This window comes from Lygodium microphyllum, chromosome 26 (assembly GCF_053477565.2).
Source record: "Lygodium microphyllum isolate KBCC chromosome 26, Lygodium_microphyllum_v1.1.10, whole genome shotgun sequence".
Classification (NCBI taxonomy): domain Eukaryota; kingdom Viridiplantae; phylum Streptophyta; class Polypodiopsida; order Schizaeales; family Lygodiaceae; genus Lygodium; species Lygodium microphyllum.
The window spans coordinates 42,168,276-42,186,637 of NC_141160.1; the positions used below are offsets into that span (position 1 = coordinate 42,168,276).

Here is an 18,362-nt window from a genome sequence, read left to right on the forward strand (position 1 = left end):
TGAATCCAATATCCCAATCCTTCTTGCCACAAAGCCATACATCATTGCCATACTATATCCATTACATTGAACCATTTGTCCATGAGTGTGCATTGATCAATTATCATCGATCAAACAACCAAATACAGCATCATACCATTGAGAAAGCTCCATTGGACTTTCATACAAGGTAGCTTGATAAAGAGGAATCAAATGGCACAAGACTTTGTTGAATCTTCAAGAGAAGTGTTGCTGAGCCTTCCACAAGTATGAATGGACCCAAGATTTGAAGAAGAATCCCAAAATTAATGCTCTAGACAATGCCTATGCTGTCCAAGCTCTTCAATCTCCAAGAGATAGCCAATTCTCTTCAATATTGATGAAGAATGTCAAATGTTGATTGCTACTCATGTCAAGGACCTTCAAGAAGTGTAAAAGAGTAAAAGTCCCATAAAATGATCATGAATTATCCAAAATTTTTAGACATAGACCCTACTGTCCTGCAATGGCTCCATAGCCAAGCTTGCAGAAAGCTTCAATAGCAAAATGGCATGGATGTCTTCATTCCTATCAACACCTCCTTGAAGAGGATCAGTAGACCACTCTAAAAGTCATAAGAGAACTTCAAAACTGAGAAAATCCCTGAATCTTCATAATCTTTTGAGGACCAAGCTGTCCATAACCTTTTATGAGCAAGAAGAAGCCCAATCTTCACAATGTAGTATCAAAGATGGCCAATGTTGATGGTTATAGGTATGAGGAACTCTCAGGAAGCATCAAAGGCCAAAAGCCCATGATCAAGATGAGGAAATCTGAGAATATTTGCTGCTGTAATTGACTGTCATGAAATAGGATTTCATGGGAGAGAGAAGAGTTCAAGAATGGAAGTTATCTTGCCCAAGCTTGAATAAGGCCACTTGCTAATGAAGATTGGAACATTAGCCATAGTTTGCTTGAACCATATAGCTTGTTTTCGGTAGAACAGTTGGGTATGGGCTGCAGGCGCAGTTCACACAGCAGCATCCACGAAATGTAGAGGGAAAGAAGAAAGCTCGGGGGCCCATTGCTGGGCCTGGTGGTGTGCGAGCTGGTCTTGGAGCATTTGGTCTTGGAGTACGGCCAATTGGTCCTGGTTTAGATGTCCTGCCTCCATCAGCAGCCCTTGTGGAAGAGAAACTTGCAACACTGCATGCAGAGATCCAGAGGCTTCTGACCGAGAATCAAAGGTTGGTTGCCACTCATGTTGCTCTCAGACAAGAGCTAGCTGTAGCTCAGCAAGAAGTTCAAAGGCTGCAGCAATCGCTGACTGGAATTCAAGCTGAAAAGGAGCAACAGTTTAGATCTTTAGTTGAGAAATCTGCAAAGATGGAAGCTGAACTTCGTGCTCTTGAACCCCTCAAAGTTGACTTGCAAAGGGCACAATCTGAGGCTAAGAATCTCTCATCGAACTCGTTTCACTGTCATCCCGACTAAGTGAGAACGTAGAGAGTTTGCTCTTGGAGTTGATCCATTGGGCTTTTGTACCCCGTTGATCGATTTGACCCCAAGTCCCACCTTCGGCCTGATGAGCGAGCCTTCCGATCCTCGATGCACTGGGGACATTGCAAGAGGAGGTCCTCGAATGATTCATCCATGATGTCGTGCTTGTGGGAGGCTCGACGTGTATCCTAAAGGTTCAATAGCTGCTTCAAGAAATTTGTAATGGAAAGGAGCTATGTAAGAGCATCAATCCAGACGAGGCCATTGCTTATGGTGCAGCTGTACAGGCCACCATTTTGAGTGGTGGAGGAAATGAGAAGGTTCAAGATCTCCTGTCTCTGGATGTCACACCCTATCTCTCGGTCTAGAAACTGCTGGAGACATGATGACAGTCTTAATCCCTCAGAACACGACCATTCCGATGAAGAAAGAGCATATCTTCTCTACCTATTTTGACAACTGTCCTGTTGCTATGCCATTGCGAGAAGGACAACGACGATGAAGATTGCAATCCACCACCTGCTCTCCTCAAAATTTCTCTTCTTTAAGAGAACTTTGAAGATGAATTGTCACACCATTTTGGTTATCACTACCCTCCATGAGATGAATATAAGAAAGATGAAGAGGCTAACGAAGCCATACAAGGTCCGAGTCTACATTTTCAGCACAAACTTGCAAATTTATGAAAGAAGGAAGGCTTGCAGTATGAACATGTTGAACATTGACTATATTGGTACTCATTAGGCTACTTGATCCTTGTAGCTTCAAGTTAGAGTGAACTTTATAGCACTGGGAGTTTAGAGAAAGATATTAGAATCAAAATCCGCCATTGAATCTCACAGAAAAGCTTGAGAGAGATGAGGAAGAAGAAGATGAATCCTACTTTCAAAAAGTAGAGGTAACTTTAGTCCCCTTTAGTCTCCCATAGCTCTTGTTTCAACAAATTTCCTTCAAAATAAGACAAAATATGATGATGACCTACTAAAGTAGCTATGAACCTCCATCTTGCCCCCATGTCTCTGTCGAGAAGCACTAAAATAACCACAGTTTGTAGTACAACGTGACTAGTCATTGTCAAGAAGAAACCAAACCGTGTAACTGTGTCTTCAACTCCAGTTACATTGAAATGATGCCTGTAACTAGATCTTTTATGAAAATGACCTCCCCAACTAGATTATAATCATGAAAATGATGGAATTAAAACCTGCCTTGGATCAAAGCAAGGCTCTGATACCAATGTAAAGAAGGGATCTTCTAATTGAATCAAAATTGCCTAGTCTAATGGAATCAATAAGGAATTGTCATGGAAAAGAAATTGAAATGTATTAACCTAAGGAAACATGAAAGAAATGCTTAAACATGCAATAAGGACACTAGAAAGAACCCTACAACAATGGTAGCAATAGACCTTAATGTCGCACGTAAAAGATCTCTCTAGCCACTCAATAATGTGATAACCCTTACTCCACCAAATGACTCTACCTTGGTGGTAGCACTACTCTAAGTATGGCTGATCAAGATAAGAAATGTATTTTCTCATCCAATAGCTTTGGTACACGCTGCAAGTTCAAGCTGGATCTTGGAAGACCTGCAAAGGCACCTACTCCTATGCTAGTCCCTATATAAATAGAGCTTCAACTTATTGAAGTTCACTTTACCAAGAAAACTTACATGACTTCCAAGTTCATAATGAGAAAAAGCCCCTAACTTTGGCTAGGGCTGCCTATTTATAGCAAACCCTAAGCCCTAGTCCTCTAATATTATTACAAAGGCTTTTAGCCTGTCATTGGCCTTATTTACTTCATTTACAACTAGTGGGGCTGATAAAGTGAGAACCCATCTTCTACATGAGGAGGAGAAAGAGGTGCATTTTTGCACCAATGTATCAATTGAGAAAAGGCAGGAGTTACTTGACCGCATAGCCGCTTCTATGGGGAATTTACATGTCAGGAGAACTCCAAATATAGCAGTCGATCCAACAACATGGACTCCAAGGCCAGCAGGGCATGGTGCTTCATGCAAAAGACCACTAGGATTAGTGGCTACGCAGCCTTCTCGTGGGCCATCAGTGGCAACAAGTCATGGTGCTAGATAGAGTTCATCGCACACTTCATGGGAACCAAATAAAAAAATAGGAAACAGATGCAGCAGTGGCACTCTTTTTTTACCATGACCATATTGCATTCAAATCAGCCAGGTTACCTTATTTTTTAAATATGGTGACAAAGATTGTAGAGTATGGACCCACATATAAGCCCTTTCATCAGAAACTATTAGGACTACATTGCTTTAGAAGGAGAAAGTAACCATAGAGATTGCAACATCAAATATTCGCAATCAATGGGCAAGAAATGGAGTAACATTGATAGCAGATGGATGGAGTGACACACACCATAGGTCCATACATGGTGTTGTCGCATATTCTCATTGGTAGTCATGATGCTTTAGAGACTGGAAAGAGTGCAGATGTATTGGCATTTGAGTGGTGCGAGGCAGTGCAGGTTGTTGGGCTGAAAATGTATTGCAGTTTGTGGCAGATGGTGAACCTACAAACAGGGTAGTAGGAAATATTTTAATGATCCACATATCACCTTTAGTCCATGCATGGCGCATTGCTTTAATAACTTGTTGAAGGATATTGGGGACTTGCCATGGATTGCATCTCTTGTTGCAAAAGGCAACAAGATTATTACATTTGTATGTAATCATCAGTACTTGCATGCTGAGTTTCGCAAGAGAAGTGACAAAGAACTTCTCAAATACTCGGATACACGATTTGCATATAACTTTCTTATGCTTGGTCAATTGCACTATTGCAAAGGTGTAATTAGGAAGCTATTTACTAGTGATGAGTATGAAAATTAGACTGGCACTGCCACTGCTACTACTGTGTTATGTAATGCATGTCTCTGATAGAGATTTTTGGGATGAGGTGAATCGCACCAACCAAATGGTTGATTCTATTATGTACATGTTGAGGCTTGCAGATGGCATGGATCCATGCATTGGAAAGATCTATGAAGGTATGGATCTCATGATTGAGAGGTTGGAGAGTTTGGAACCAAATGCAGCCAGGTATGAGCAGATCAAGGAATTATACATAGGTAGATGGAATGAGTATGACTCTCTTATGCATGTTGCAACATATGTGTTCGATCCTGAGTTTCAAGAAAAGATGCAAGTAAGAGACCTTGAGGTGGTCAAGGCTTGGAACACATTGCTTGCAAGGCTATATCCTAGCTATGAAATGCAACGCAAAATTAAAAATCAGCTCTCTGTGTATTGGCAAACATTAGGGATGTTTGGTACAAAGGATGCACTAGAGGACATGACAAATATTGGGGCTGCTTTATGGTGGGAGGATTACGGGGCAAAAGCTCCAGAGTTGCAGAGTTTGGCTATTTGTATTCTTAGCCAGACAATTAGCTCTTCTTGTTTAGAGCAACTATGGAGCTCATTCAATCACATTCTCTCAAAGAAGAGAAATCGTCTTGGTACAATGAAGACGAATGACCTAGTTTATGTGAGCTCCAATCTTCGCTTGCTAGCTCGCACACTAGGTGCAAAGGCTGATTCTTTTATACGTTGGAAAAAAGATGACGACGACGATGATGATGGTGATGGTGATGGCAAGGATATTGTTCAGCAGGATGAGCATTTAGGCACAATGGAGCCATCTTTCATGAATTAGAGCACTTAGCGGGGCTAGTTTTTTGGAACTTTAGAGTATTGACTTAGAAATTGGGGCTCTTGTAACATGGATCTTTAGACTTTAAAGTTTAGTGCATATTTTGTGTCTTTGCAATGCACACTTGTTGGACTTATGCAACATTGTTGAATCATGAATGCGACAATCCATTGCTGATTACAATGTTTTGATTCTTTATTATTGTTAAAACTTGGTTATTATATCTCTAATTTATTATGGTTGATATGATATATCTCTCTAGATTCTAAGACTTAAGTGTTGATTCTCTCTCTCTCTCTCTCTCTCTATATATATATATATATATATATATGTATGTATGTATGTATGTATGTATGTATGTATGTGCCGTTCCCTCCGTTCCCGTTCCCTAACTTTGGGCGTTCCCCTTGTTCCAAGGGTCATGTTCCCGTTCTCATTCCCCGTTCTGGTAACTATGCTTTCGTTACTTGCAGGGTACTAGATCTCTTAGATTCTTTTCTATATCTGCTTTCGGTGATACAAACTGTGCATAGAACTGTCCCTCTAGTTTTGCCTTGCATTTTGAGAGCATTTGTGCCATATTAGCCTAGGTGGCCTCTTGCAAGTTGCCCAAAATTTCATCCATATATGTCTTCATTTGCTTTTGAGCAATTCCAGGTCGCTGTCCTGCATTTTGCAAATTTCGCACTGTGTATTTATGCAGCTTTGTACATTTGAATCAACTATGTGTTTAACATTATTTGAGTGCTGCAGGACTATGCTATCTGCAGACTTTGTATGGTACAAAGGAAATCTTTCTCGAAAGATTAAAACTGCTTCAGCTGCTTGCATTGTGGCTCAAGTGGCAACTGAACTGGATAAACAGAGTGCTGGAAGCTCATCTTCAGGTGATAATTTATTATTCCGATCTTTTTTGTGTTGATATGTATGCTGTACAGAAATGCATTCCAATTCTGAAGGCTATTTGTCTGGGTCATTTCAGGATTTTCAGAGTTTCTGATGGCAGCAAAGAGTGGAAATCTTGTGCCCATGTTTAAGCGTATATTCTCTGACCATTTGACACCTGTATTGGCCTATCGCTGCTTAGTAAAAGAGGACGACAGGGAAGCTCCCAGCTTCCTATTTGAATCAGTGGAAAATAGCTACACAGGCAACAAAGTGGTACGAACAGCTTCTGACCTGTTAATCCTTTGGGAGGCAGCATGTGTGTATGTATGCCAATAGTAAACTTCACACAGGATGAAGCCCTATAATTTGAAATTGTTTTTGTGAATGAGTTTGATATTGTGGATATTTGTTATTTCTGGCCTTGTTGAAAAGGTGCTTGCAAGTTATGAAGGTGCTATTCAAGCCATGGGGGCAAAACATGTGAGGTTGTAAAATATTAAAAAGTATAATGAGCATATTAGGTAAATAGATTTCAAAATCAAGTAAATTGAATCACAACTCTACAGAGAAACAAATCACATCAGCAGTATCTCCTTGCTCTCTAACAGCCTCCTCCTCTCTCACAATCGTTGGAATAGACTCCACTAGTCCCTAAAAACGTTTTTCCCACTTGCATGGGCAAGTTTTGCCAAGTGGTAGTCTTCTAATCCCATTGTCTAGCATTATTTATCTTATTAAATTAATTTTCAGAATATTACTTTTAAAAATTAATTTAATAATTATTCTAGTGCTTAAAAAATTAATTTCACCAGCCAATAATTAAATTGGCTAGGCCAATTTGTCTTCCAAGTATCCTTGAGCAGTTATTAGCCCTTAGACTGGCATTAATTAATTAATTAATGGCTAGCCTCTAATGTCACGACTTACATTAGTAGCCAATAAAATTGGTCGAGGCCCAAATCTGACACCGAGTATTATCTAGTACCTGTCAGGCATAACTTATTATAACTTTTGCCTTTGACACCCACTGTATTCTCGAGGTCCTTGGCTTGTTACCATGTGTATAACATGTGCTAAACAACCTTGCATGTTTGATTAATAACTTAATCAAATGTTATTGGCAAGATTAAAGCATCTCAAAATTTCATGTCCCCGTGACATGTACTCATCGATTTCATTTGTTGAAAGTGACAATTATGTAGTTGGCTTTCCCATGCACAACATTATGGGTGGCTGGAATGCTGTGTTGGAGTGATGTGTGAGGACCAGTTCGATGTATGCTAGCACCAAATATGAACTAGACTAGTGACCCATCTATGTGAACATCAATATATTGCAGATGTTGCCCCTGACATATTCCCTCTTTGGCTAAACATAGCTGTGAAGTCTGTAGCTTTGACCAAGCTGCATTGCTTTTGTAGATCTGAATTGATTGTGTTTCCATGAGAACCAAAAGCTGAAATTAAGCATTTAATTTGAGTTCTACTGGGTTGGAAACACTGGTTTATAGCTCATCTAACTGCATGGCCTCCAGAAAGATTCAATCCTGAATTCAAGGAGATCTTTTGAGGTTATTGCTAACCACTTCACACGACCTGAACATCTTGAGGAAGTATCGTAGTACTGAATGTCAGTGTTAGAGACACTTGATTGAAGTACTTTGGATGATCTGGAATATGTGCTGAACAGATTCTGTCACTGACTGCTGGGAATCTCACAAATTTGGAAATGGGCTGAAATGGTGGCTTAGATGACAAACAGAAGTCTGCAGGTGAAGGCTGAGCTTAAAGTAACAGTTTCAGGCTAGAAATGCATCAACCTCGCTGCTAGGAGGCTTTTGACGACTTTTTCTTTATGTAAATAGCTTGAGATTGTTGGAGTGCATCGAGACAGACTGGGTGAAATACAGTTTGTAACCAGACACAGTTGACGCTGCTGTCTGCTGTCCCAACCTGTCAACAGGCTGCATTTTTGTTGCCATGATGGACTGCTGATGTCATCATCATGCCATCATCTGCTCCATTTGTGGACTGTGTTTCCAGCTTGCAGACATTGTGTCTGCTGCCCCGAGTCTCCTCCAACATTGTGCTGCTCAGAGGACTGTGCTTTGCTCCTTCCACTGTGTGAAGCAACGCATACATGTCCAGCCAAGAATGGCGGGTGGCAAATAAACCTGCAAGAATCAAGCTCCAATAAAAGCCCAATATTTGTGTAAAAGCATCCAAGTAAGAGGCTCTATAAAATACATAGCAACAGACCATGTGCATACACAGGTGGCCATAAAGCTCAACTACTCCTTGACATACACGGACAATAGCAGCCTAAATAGCATAGATGCCATACAACAAAGAAGCAGAACGGCCATAACTATAAATCCCAAGCACTATCCAAGTCCACTGATCAATGCTAAGTTTTGCACCGAGGAAACACAGAATGTACGACCACAATTGAAACACAAAGACACATAGTGACATGCAAAACTCAAACTCTAGATGCAAAACGCAAAAACACAAAACACAAAACGCAAAACACACAAACACATACAGAGAAGAGAGAGAACTTTGAAGTGAATGAATGAATATTGTAAATGAGGGAAAGAATTTACAAGATGCCCAAGGGTAGAGCTGTCTACCCAGTTGGTGGCTCTTGTTGTGGGAGTGGGTTGAGGGAGGTGTTGATGTGTATCATCCATTGGAGCTGGATCCCAAGTGCAGCAACCGTCAATTGAAGCAGAGGTGGATGAGAAAAATGACTGAAAACATAGAAACGACTTGATGTAGATGATGAAAACTGACTGACAGTACTAGGAGGCTAGGCGGTAGTTGTAGACCATTTAGTAGTAGTTACTGGGGGTTGGACAACTAGTGGAAGAGGGTTGATGGCTGAAGTCTGCAAGACAAGGATAGGGCTGAATGGTGGGCAGCTTGTCTATTTATAGATGCAAAAGGATTCTCAAAAATTAGGGTTTTGCATAGAGAGGTGTGCTACATGATGAGAATGTGTATGCAATAGATGGCTTGGACAACGTCCCTCGTGGGGAAATTGTTCACTTGCGTAAGTGCCCTTTACAAAGATGATGAAACCATGCAATGCAAAGGAGAAGATACAATAGGGGCAAAAGCCAATGTCGAAGATAAGTCGTGAAACCTGTAGAATACCATGAAAGGATAGGAACCCCCTCTTAACCCATATATTTATGTTGAAGAAGAAAGAGGAGCTTGATGTTAGTCTTTGTGTAGTGCCGAGAACCATGGTAATAGACGAAGAGAAGGATGAAGTATTCTGATTGGAAGAGCAAGGTAGAACTCATTGTCATGATAGCATCAAGAGAGATGTTGCAGGGTCCATCTCGGGAGGGGAGGCCTCCATGTTGGTAAAAGAGCAAATCTCTTAGGAAGATGAAACCATGAAAGGAATGTTGTGCATTCCATGTCTCCATTCCAAGAAGGATTGATCAAAACCTGCATGTTAGCTGTACATTGAAATACAAAACCTTGCAAGAGAGATTAGAATATGCAAAATAGAGGTCAATAGTGGGATGCTCCAAAGTAAAAGAAAATAGAAAAGTAGAGCTAAATGAAAGAATAATGCAATGAGAGTGTATATGTAAGTGAGTGCAATGGAAGACTAAAGATGGAACCACCATTGTATATGTCCATCAACAGGTCTCTACCAATGAAACACCAGATGAGGTGGAGAAGTGGTCTTAGATGAAGCTGTAGAGGATGACCTAGGAATGGATTCAAAGAGAGTGCGATGGATGGGAAGCTAGCAGACCAATCAACTAATTCTTCAGGGATTCTCAAAGATATAGGCTATTAAAGCTATCTGCGTGCCACATGTTGTCGAGCAGGAGTGGAGGCAGTTGTATTGGTCTACCAGGGTTTCTTAGGAGGAAGACCTTGGGCCTTGGTACGTCACTCGTTATTCACATGACCCTATCTCTAGCAATGTATGCAAATCCTATTTTTCTTAGAGAGTTGTTGCCATATGAGTTTTGTTTCTTTGTTTCCATCCAAGGAAGGGTTATCATCCTTGTTTTGGCTTGCCTTCGCATCTTGCGAGTTCTTGCCAGTGCTAGCTTTCCCTTGCAAATAAAAGGCAACCAGAATCCTCTCTCAATAAGAGTATGTGGAGGACTTCTTGTGGACTTGATCATGTAGTCTTACATAATGCAAGAATTGACACTTAAACTCATAGAAGTTCGGCAATCGGGGCAATGGGATAATGTGCTAGATGAAATGGAAATATTTTTTGGACAAGTTATTAAAAAAGAATGTAACACTTAAAAAAGCCAATAGTGGCAAACTCAGTAAGTAATCATTAATATTCGACCAACTTGACTTTCAAATCATTCCCTTCATGAAAAACACTTGAGCTTGAAGTCAAGGCTAATATGTCGAATGCCATCTTGCTGTGCATATAGCAGTCAATGAAATGACTCCAACACTCAGATGTGAGGGGAAAATGCTGTAACTGAGAATGGAACTCAGGAAGTAAGCCCTTACAGCACCCTGTTCCCATCAATTTGAAGAAGTAGAGGAGGATGTATCCAAGGCGATCCGTGGTAGAAGATACTATAGAACTGACTAGTTTGACTACCTTGGTTAAAATATTTGCAAAGTTGTCACTTTACGGCACAAACTCCATGCGAATGGTACCTAGCTCAACCTATTCTCTGGTGAAATGGTATTGAACCGCCACGTGTTGTGTCTGAGGGGAGATGATAGGATTGCCACTACTTGTCTAATTTAGTTGCAAGCATTAAGAAAGAGCTAATGGATGTGATCATAAAGCAGCTGCTATAGACACTGAAAGTGAATATTGCTAGCATATCTAATACTACAAGATCAGGAAGAGATGTGATGAGATCAAACACAAGGTGTGGAAAGCCAACTAAATGTATCTGAAAGCCAACTATTCCTAGAGCATGCTATTCTTATTATCTAAGAAAGAACCACATAGAAGACATCCGCTCTTTGAAGGGGATGCACGAAAGGAGAATAAAAGATGAGGAAGCAAGGTTCAACAAAGCTAGAATCCAGGATGGCAACACAAGATATTGGTCAAAGCTGCCCATAGATTTTGGTCCTAGTTTTGGTCCAAGGAGATTCCTTGGCCAAAGTTACAGAGGAAGACAATCTGGTGGTGGACAATGATTAGAAGTGGAATGCTATATATGTGAAGAGAAGGGTCACATTTCCCCAAATTTCCCAAACCCTAGAAGATCCATGGATTACAAGTCCCTTTGTAGCTGATGCAAAAGATAAGGCCACATTGCTAAAGACTATCCTAGTCCGCCCCTGTTAAGGCTATCCTAGTCTAGTCCCTATTAAGGCTAATGCCACAGAAAACCAATAGTAGAGCAAGGGCAATGACACTCTGGTTGTCACAGTAGACAACTGTAGGCAACTCACAAGGGAACTGAAGTGCAACCGGCAAGTTACTTAGATAGATGATCTTTGTAGTGCCATCCAAGAGAGTCCAATACTCTGCCTCTGTTGCAAAAGCCGCCACCGTCTCGTGCTTATGGCTGGCCCAAGAGATGGATTAAAAAACAAACTTACCAAACTAACTGAGAATACAAGATCTGGTTGGGTATGAATCAACCCAAGCAATTTTCCTACAATAGAATGATAGGTATGAGCATCAAAAGGATGACCTGAGGGATCCTTGTGTAGATAGATAGTGGGATCTAGAGGTGTGGCCATTGGCCGTGTCTAATCAGTGCAATACTGTTCCACCAGCTATAGGGTGTACTTTTGCTGCGACAGAAAGATAGTTCCCTCGGATCAAAGCTATGCCTTAATTTCTACTAGAGCCGTAGAATTTGAGCGAGTGAGTAGTATATCATCAACATAAAGCAGAATATAGTTGACCCTCGTGCTAGTGGTGCACATGTAGAGTTTTGGATCACAAGGGGTAGAATGGTATTTATGAGTCTGTAAGAACTTGTCCATCCTGTGGTACCAAGATTGCAGCGCTTGCTTCAGTCTATAAAGAGCTTTCCACAAGCGAAATACCTTGTCAGTTCGGTCAGCGGAAGAAAAGCCAGAAGGCTACTCCACATAGACTTCCTTCTCCAAATAACCATTCAAAAAGGCACTTTTGACATCCATCTAATAGATCGGCCAAGCAGGTGAGTGCAACTTATAGAGGAAATGATGTCAATCGAGTAATAGGTGCGAAGGTTTTTTCATAGTCAATGCCGTGTTTTCGTCAGAAACCTTGCACTACAAGGCGAGTCTTGTATTTGCTAAAGCACCATTAACCTTTAGCTTAGTCCTAAAAAACCATGTCGTCTCGACGATCGGCTTGTGACGAGGACGATCCACCAATGTCCAAGTCTCATTTTGATAAATATTATCCAGTTTCTTCTCCATGGCCTCATGCCACAGAGGGTCCTAGAGAGCCTCTTGCCAACTGTCTAGCTTAAAATGTGCAATGTAATTAGCTGTAAATAACGATGCATATGAAGCATGAGGGGCGAGCCGAACAGACCTTCTAGGGCCCTCCGGAGTGAGATCCAGTGGAAGGATCCTTGAATCCCGCATGGTCTGCTCATACCGGTGAGGTAATGGGGCTTGTGAAAAAGGCGTGAGAGTTGAGAAGAAGTATCTGGAGGAAGGTTAGGAGCAGGCAGTAGACTGGGCTCAGTAGGCACAACCTCAAATGATGTGAGCGAAGGTGAGAACAAAGAGTCCAGTGCAGAGGATTGCATGATGTCCCTCTCATCAAAGACGACATCCCACCTAACGATCACCTTGTTCTTTCGAGGATCGAACAAACGATAGGCTCTTGCTTCAAAATAATAGCCCACAAAAATCAAGAGATCTGCTTGAGGGGTGAGCTTTCCTATCTTGTCATTAGGAGTGTGCGTATAAGCAAGACTATTAAAAACCCTGAAGTGAGAAATAACAGGCCAAGAGCCAAATAATACCTTGTACGGAGTCTTTTTAGGGACCGTTGCTGTTGGGGATCGATTAATGATGTACACTGAAGTGTTAAGAGCCTTGACCGAAAGGCGCCTAGGGAGCTCTACTGTGAATAGCATAGAGCATGCCATATTCAGGATAGTCCAGTTTCTACGCTCTATGACTTCATTCTATGTAAGGAAGTTGGTAGAGCTGAGTTGGCAAGCAATGCCTTGCTTCTGTAGAAACTCAGAAAACGGGAGGTAAAATTGCCACTAGAATCACTCCTTATAGTACCTACACGATGTCTAGTTTGGTTACGAACCAGCAGCACCCATGCATTGAAATAAGTGAAAGCATCAGACTTGTGCTTGAGGAAGTACACCCACATGTATGTAGAGAAATCATCCACTATAAAAAAGAAGTATAGTGCGCCATTTAAGGTGACAGTGGATATGGGACCACAAAGATCTACATGAATGAGCCTAAGGGGTTCCATAGCTCAAGTGATATACTGTTGAGGAAAGGGTGTACGATGCTCCTTACCTAGTTGATATGCTTTACAGACCTCTCGAGATAGTTTTAGGCGTGGAAGACCCTCAACCATCCCTAACGTGACACCTCATAAAGAGAGTCGTAGCCAAGATGTCTTAAGCAAAAATGCCAAAGATGCTCAAAGTCCGTGGGCTCCAGTATAGTGGCCAAAGCCTGGAAGTGATGGAACTCCGGATCATCGGCAGTTGGCTTGGTAAGAAAGAGAGTCATGTGATAAAGGCCATTAGGTTGTGTCTTGCCGTGAGCAATCACTAAAGCAGTCCGAGAGTCTAGGACCTCGAGTGTGGTTGCTGTGAAGAAAACTGCTTGCCCCAACTGGCAAAGCTATTGAACAGACAATAAGCTCACCCCAAGCTAGGGGACATGATAGACATCATCCAGTGAAGTGAGATCTGGACCCAGGTCGGTGCGAAAATTGACATGACCCTGGGCTTGAATCTTGATCGAGGAGTTATTTCCTACATAGACACTCCTGGCTACAAGGGCTCAGAAAAAAAACTTGTCCACTCTAGGAGTCATGTCATGGGCAGCTCTAGTGCCGGCTAGCCAAATAGGTACTGATGTGCTAGGCTGTGACGAGTGGGCCTTTGCAGGTATCTCATCAAGAGGCAACTCTCAGATGTGAACGAGAATTGCATCCAATGTCTCTAAAGAGATGATGTGGGACTTTGTAGACCAATTAGACAAACCCTGTGGAGTTGAGTAGTTTATCGACTGTGATGATGGACAGATGGCAGTGTGGGTATGGTCTCTCCATTGCCCTTGCTGAGGGTTGCCACCACCTTGCTCCCCTTGTTGGGGGTTACTAGACTGGGTGCAGGGGTCTGATTCTTAGATTTGGGCTGTGTACCTCTTACCGTAGATCGACACTTGTCGTCATAATAGCTAGCCTTTTGACAATGTTGACAATATCTATTCTTTTTAGATACATTCTCCCATCCTGGTTTAAGTATGGATTGATTGTTTCCTTGGGATTCACTAGCCTTGTTTTGATTTTAATTTTGATTTGAGTTTTGTGTGCCCTTGCCTTGTTGCCCCCTCTGAGAAGATGCAACAAGAACCCCCTCTATCGAGGACCTGTTATGAAATTGATCGAACAATTATGGGTAACATAATGGTTGACACTCAAACTCATAAAATGTAGACATCTGAGGCTGTGAGATATTTTTTTGGCAGCTTGTTAAGGAATAGGGTAACTTGATGGTTAGAGGACTTAGGAGTCCTAGTGGTTGAGAACTCACCGAGGAGACGACGATACTCAACCAACTTGACTTTCAAGCCATCCTTGTCTATGATTTTGAAATTTTGGAGCTCATGATCCAAATTGATGCGACGGATCCTATTTTGAGCTGCATAGCGGTCAGTCTAGTGTGCCCAACGCTCGGATGCTAAATCGAAACGTTGAAGCTGAGAGTGAAACTCAGGCAACAAGCCTTGCATAAGCTCAACAATAGCGGAGGCATTACGAGCCTTCCATGAGCGGACGACCTCGTATGGCATAAGGGTGGGATTAGGTTGGGGTTCCAATCCGTGCACTAAATCCCATAGGTTCTGAGAGTCTAAGACATGCCTCATCAAATTTGACCAAGTGGTGTAGTTTGACCCGTTGAAACGAGTCTTGTCATTAAATGCATGCTTTTGGCAGATGAGGAACTAGAACCATGAGGTGTCTGGGAAGATGAATAGATGGGATAAGATGGTGGTGGTGGATAAGAAGTAGTAGGGGATAAAGATGGATATGCAGAAATAGGCTGCTGATGTCCAATGAGAGCTGATTGTCGTGGAGGTACTGAAACATCCATATGATACCACAAGTGTAGGTGGAGGCATTGGGGCACGATAGCCTTGTCCAAATGTTGGCTGTGGGGCACTATAAAATGATCAGATGGTCCACTAGGTAATGCCATAGAGGCAAATTGCGATACCAAACGATCCACACTTGAGTATGTTTGGGATGCACTCCTAGAGGGATAGCCCAAAAGTGTATGTATGGGAGGTCAAGCCTCCATCACAGGTACATCACTTGGAAACGGGTATGGAGAGTTTCTAAAGATTGTGCCTAAATGTGCAGAAATCCCGGTGTGGTGTGTAATGGATAATGTGGTGCACTTAATGGAAGCGGAAAGAAAGGTACAACGAAAGATGAGAGAGGGATGGGTGGGAGCCCAAATGGATTTGTGATGGATGTTGTTGTGGAAAACATTGTTGGTTCCTTTTGTCCATTAAATGCACTAAATGAAGATACACCTACTCCACATTGACCATGAGAAATAAAATCATTTGAAAGAAAAGGAAGGGTAGGAATACTTACAAGTTTTCTTTTAGCTCCTTACCTAGTTTTGAGTTCATGAAGAAGTACCTGCTTTCTCATTACTCACAAACCAAAGCTTGTTTTGAACATTCCCTCCTTGATGTGATCCAACAGAAAATAGAGAATCAGTTGGCATAGAATCTCAAATAGTAGGGTTAGTATTTGGCATTGGAGAAAAGTAGTACTATGGAAGTGATGTGTAATCCGAACGAGGTTCCACTTGCGGATGGCCAGTCTGTAGTGGAGATTCCGAAGGTCTTGCAAGATCATTAGTTCTGTGCATTGAATCGAAAGGAGAAAACTCAAGCTTACCTTCAAGAGATCATACTCAATGGCAGAAATCTGATATGGTCTGTGGACTCCATGGTAGTCTAATGGTTCTCCACCCATGTTAGATCACGCAGTGCAAGCCGGGAGGCCCACTCCTGATTGTTTGTTTCTATGTTTGGCTATGGAGGTTGAAGTGGTGTTGTGAATGTGTTTGAAGTCATCTGACCCTTTTGTTGTTTTAGCTTTCGCGAATGAGCTTTCCGATCAAAAGCCAAGGTTTTTCAAAGGGTACCTAGCCGTGATACCATGTAAAGAAAAACTCTAAACCCAAAAAGCATGAAACTAATCGTACGACAAAACACAGACTAATAAACTTAGAACACAGTTAGGATTAGGGTAACTCAAAGACAGTGAACACAATGAATAATAAAGTGAATGAATAATGAATATACAATGCTCATGCAACAAACACACTATGCAGTGAATACTGAACCTCAAACTCTTGTATCTCTAGGATCAAGGCATGGATTATGAGCTGTAGAGTGTGTGGCACTTCGAACGGAGCAAAGGCAGCTTCTGAGTGTTGAACACCAGCAAATGCAGCCAAGGAAGGCTGGATCTGATGCAGTCGGCAGTGTAGTAGAGAGAAAGACTAAAATCGTAGGTATATGAAGAGAGAGAAAATCTGCACAATAGCTGTTAGGTGCAAATGCAATAGACAATGGTGAGAGAATGTTAGGGCAATAGGCAAAAAACCAAAACACAGCTTTCAGAGAAGAGAGAAGATCATGGTGACAATTGCTTGTTGGTGGCAAGTTGCGATAGCAACCAATTGTAGGCGAGAACACTCAACTGTAGGTGACAGCTCCTGGGACCTGGCGACAACAATAAATACGTGTGAAAGATTGGAATGAGGCGCTGGATGGTAACATGTGTGCATGGTGGAAGCTTTGACCATGATGTCCTCCGCAAAAGAGGTGTGGATGTTGAGCTTAAAATGCATTAGCTTGACTTAAATAAGCCCAAAATGCGCTTAATTAATGAAGAAAATCTTTTATTAAAAAAAGAAACGTGATGCTAGAGAGTTGCTGTGTCCCACATGCAAAACCCTGATTTTGGTACCCCAAACTTTCTATAAATAGGCATGTAGCCTACCACTCTCCCTAATCTCATTTTTGCATATTTTAGGTCTTTCAGCTTCCTGTCCATATCTCGGATGCGGAGGACGTTGCGGTCCAAGCTGGCCATTGCTGTCTACAAGAGTCTGGCGCCTATTTCGAGCCTACCACACACTATTTGGAGCTGATTTCAGCTTGGTGACTACTGCTGTTGATCTCCTCACCTGCATTTTTAGTATTTTTCTCTCCTACACTGGCGTCTGCACATTAGATCCAGCCTTCCTTGGTTGCGTTTGCTTGTGTTCCACATTCGGAGGCTGCTTTGTTGTGTTTTGGGTCGTTTGGAGTACGACACACTCTCTAGCTCATTACCTCTGTCTTAATCCTCGAGATACGGGAGTTTGTGGTACAATATTCACCTTTTGCACAGTGTGTTTGCTGCATGAGCATTGTCTATTTAGCAGTCATTCATTTCATTATTATCTTTGTTCATTCTCTCTGAGTTACCCTAACCCTAACTGTGTTTTGTGTTATCAGCTTGTACTTTGTCGTACGATTGGTATTGTGTTTTTGTGTTTAGAGCATCTCGTCACATGGTATCAAAGCCAAGTTCTCTTTGAGAAACCTTGGACTTGATCGGAGAGCTCATTCGTAGAAGCAAGAATAACAAAAGGTTCAGATGACTTCGAACACGGATACACTGCTCCAGACTCCACAGCCAAGCATGTCAAGAAATGAGCAGGAGTGGGCCTCCCAACTTGCCCCTGCTAGATCTTGCATGGGTGGAGAAACTTCGGACTACCATGGAGTCCATTGACCGTACAAGATTTCAGCTGCTGAGTACAATCTCATCCTTATGCATAGGGCTCAGTAGCAGATTGAAGGTAAGCTTGAGTTTCTTCCTTCAGATTCGATGCACATAACTATTGACTAGGCAGGTATGATGGAATCTCCACTTCGGACTGGCCATCTGCAAGTGGAAATTGGCATAGATTACATACCACTTCCATCTTACTTCTTTTCTCCAATGCCAGGTATGCACAATCTCGTTTCTTATTCTATGGTATTTGATATTTCTATTTCTCATGGTTTGGGAGATCCTCTTAAAGAAGGGGTAATACATAATATGTTTTGGTTTGGAAGTAATGAGGAAGATAGAT

At 41.8% G+C, this 18,362-nt stretch overlaps 2 protein-coding genes across 6 annotated transcripts in view; both read left to right on the forward strand.

Annotated features, from left to right (window-relative positions):
* LOC148013193 (anthranilate synthase alpha subunit 1, chloroplastic-like) overlaps positions 1–18,362 on the forward strand; it is a 176,112-nt gene that overhangs the window by 41,041 nt on the left and 116,709 nt on the right. For all 5 annotated transcript variants that reach the window (XR_015688808.1, XM_087667644.1, XM_087667642.1 and 2 more), the window contains exons 3-4: positions 5,900–6,033; positions 6,129–6,307. Coding sequence is in view for 4 of the 5 variants with exons in the window: in XM_087667644.1 (XP_087523770.1) it covers positions 5,900–6,033; positions 6,129–6,307 (313 nt within the window). In the remaining variant the exon portion in view is untranslated. The remainder of the gene's footprint in view (positions 1–5,899; positions 6,034–6,128; positions 6,308–18,362) is intronic.
* Positions 710–1,574, forward strand: LOC148013194 (uncharacterized). The gene is made up of 2 exons (XM_087668663.1): positions 710–809; positions 965–1,574. Exons 1-2 carry the CDS (start codon positions 710–712, stop codon positions 1,450–1,452), a joined length of 588 nt encoding a protein of 195 aa, XP_087524789.1. The 3' UTR covers positions 1,453–1,574.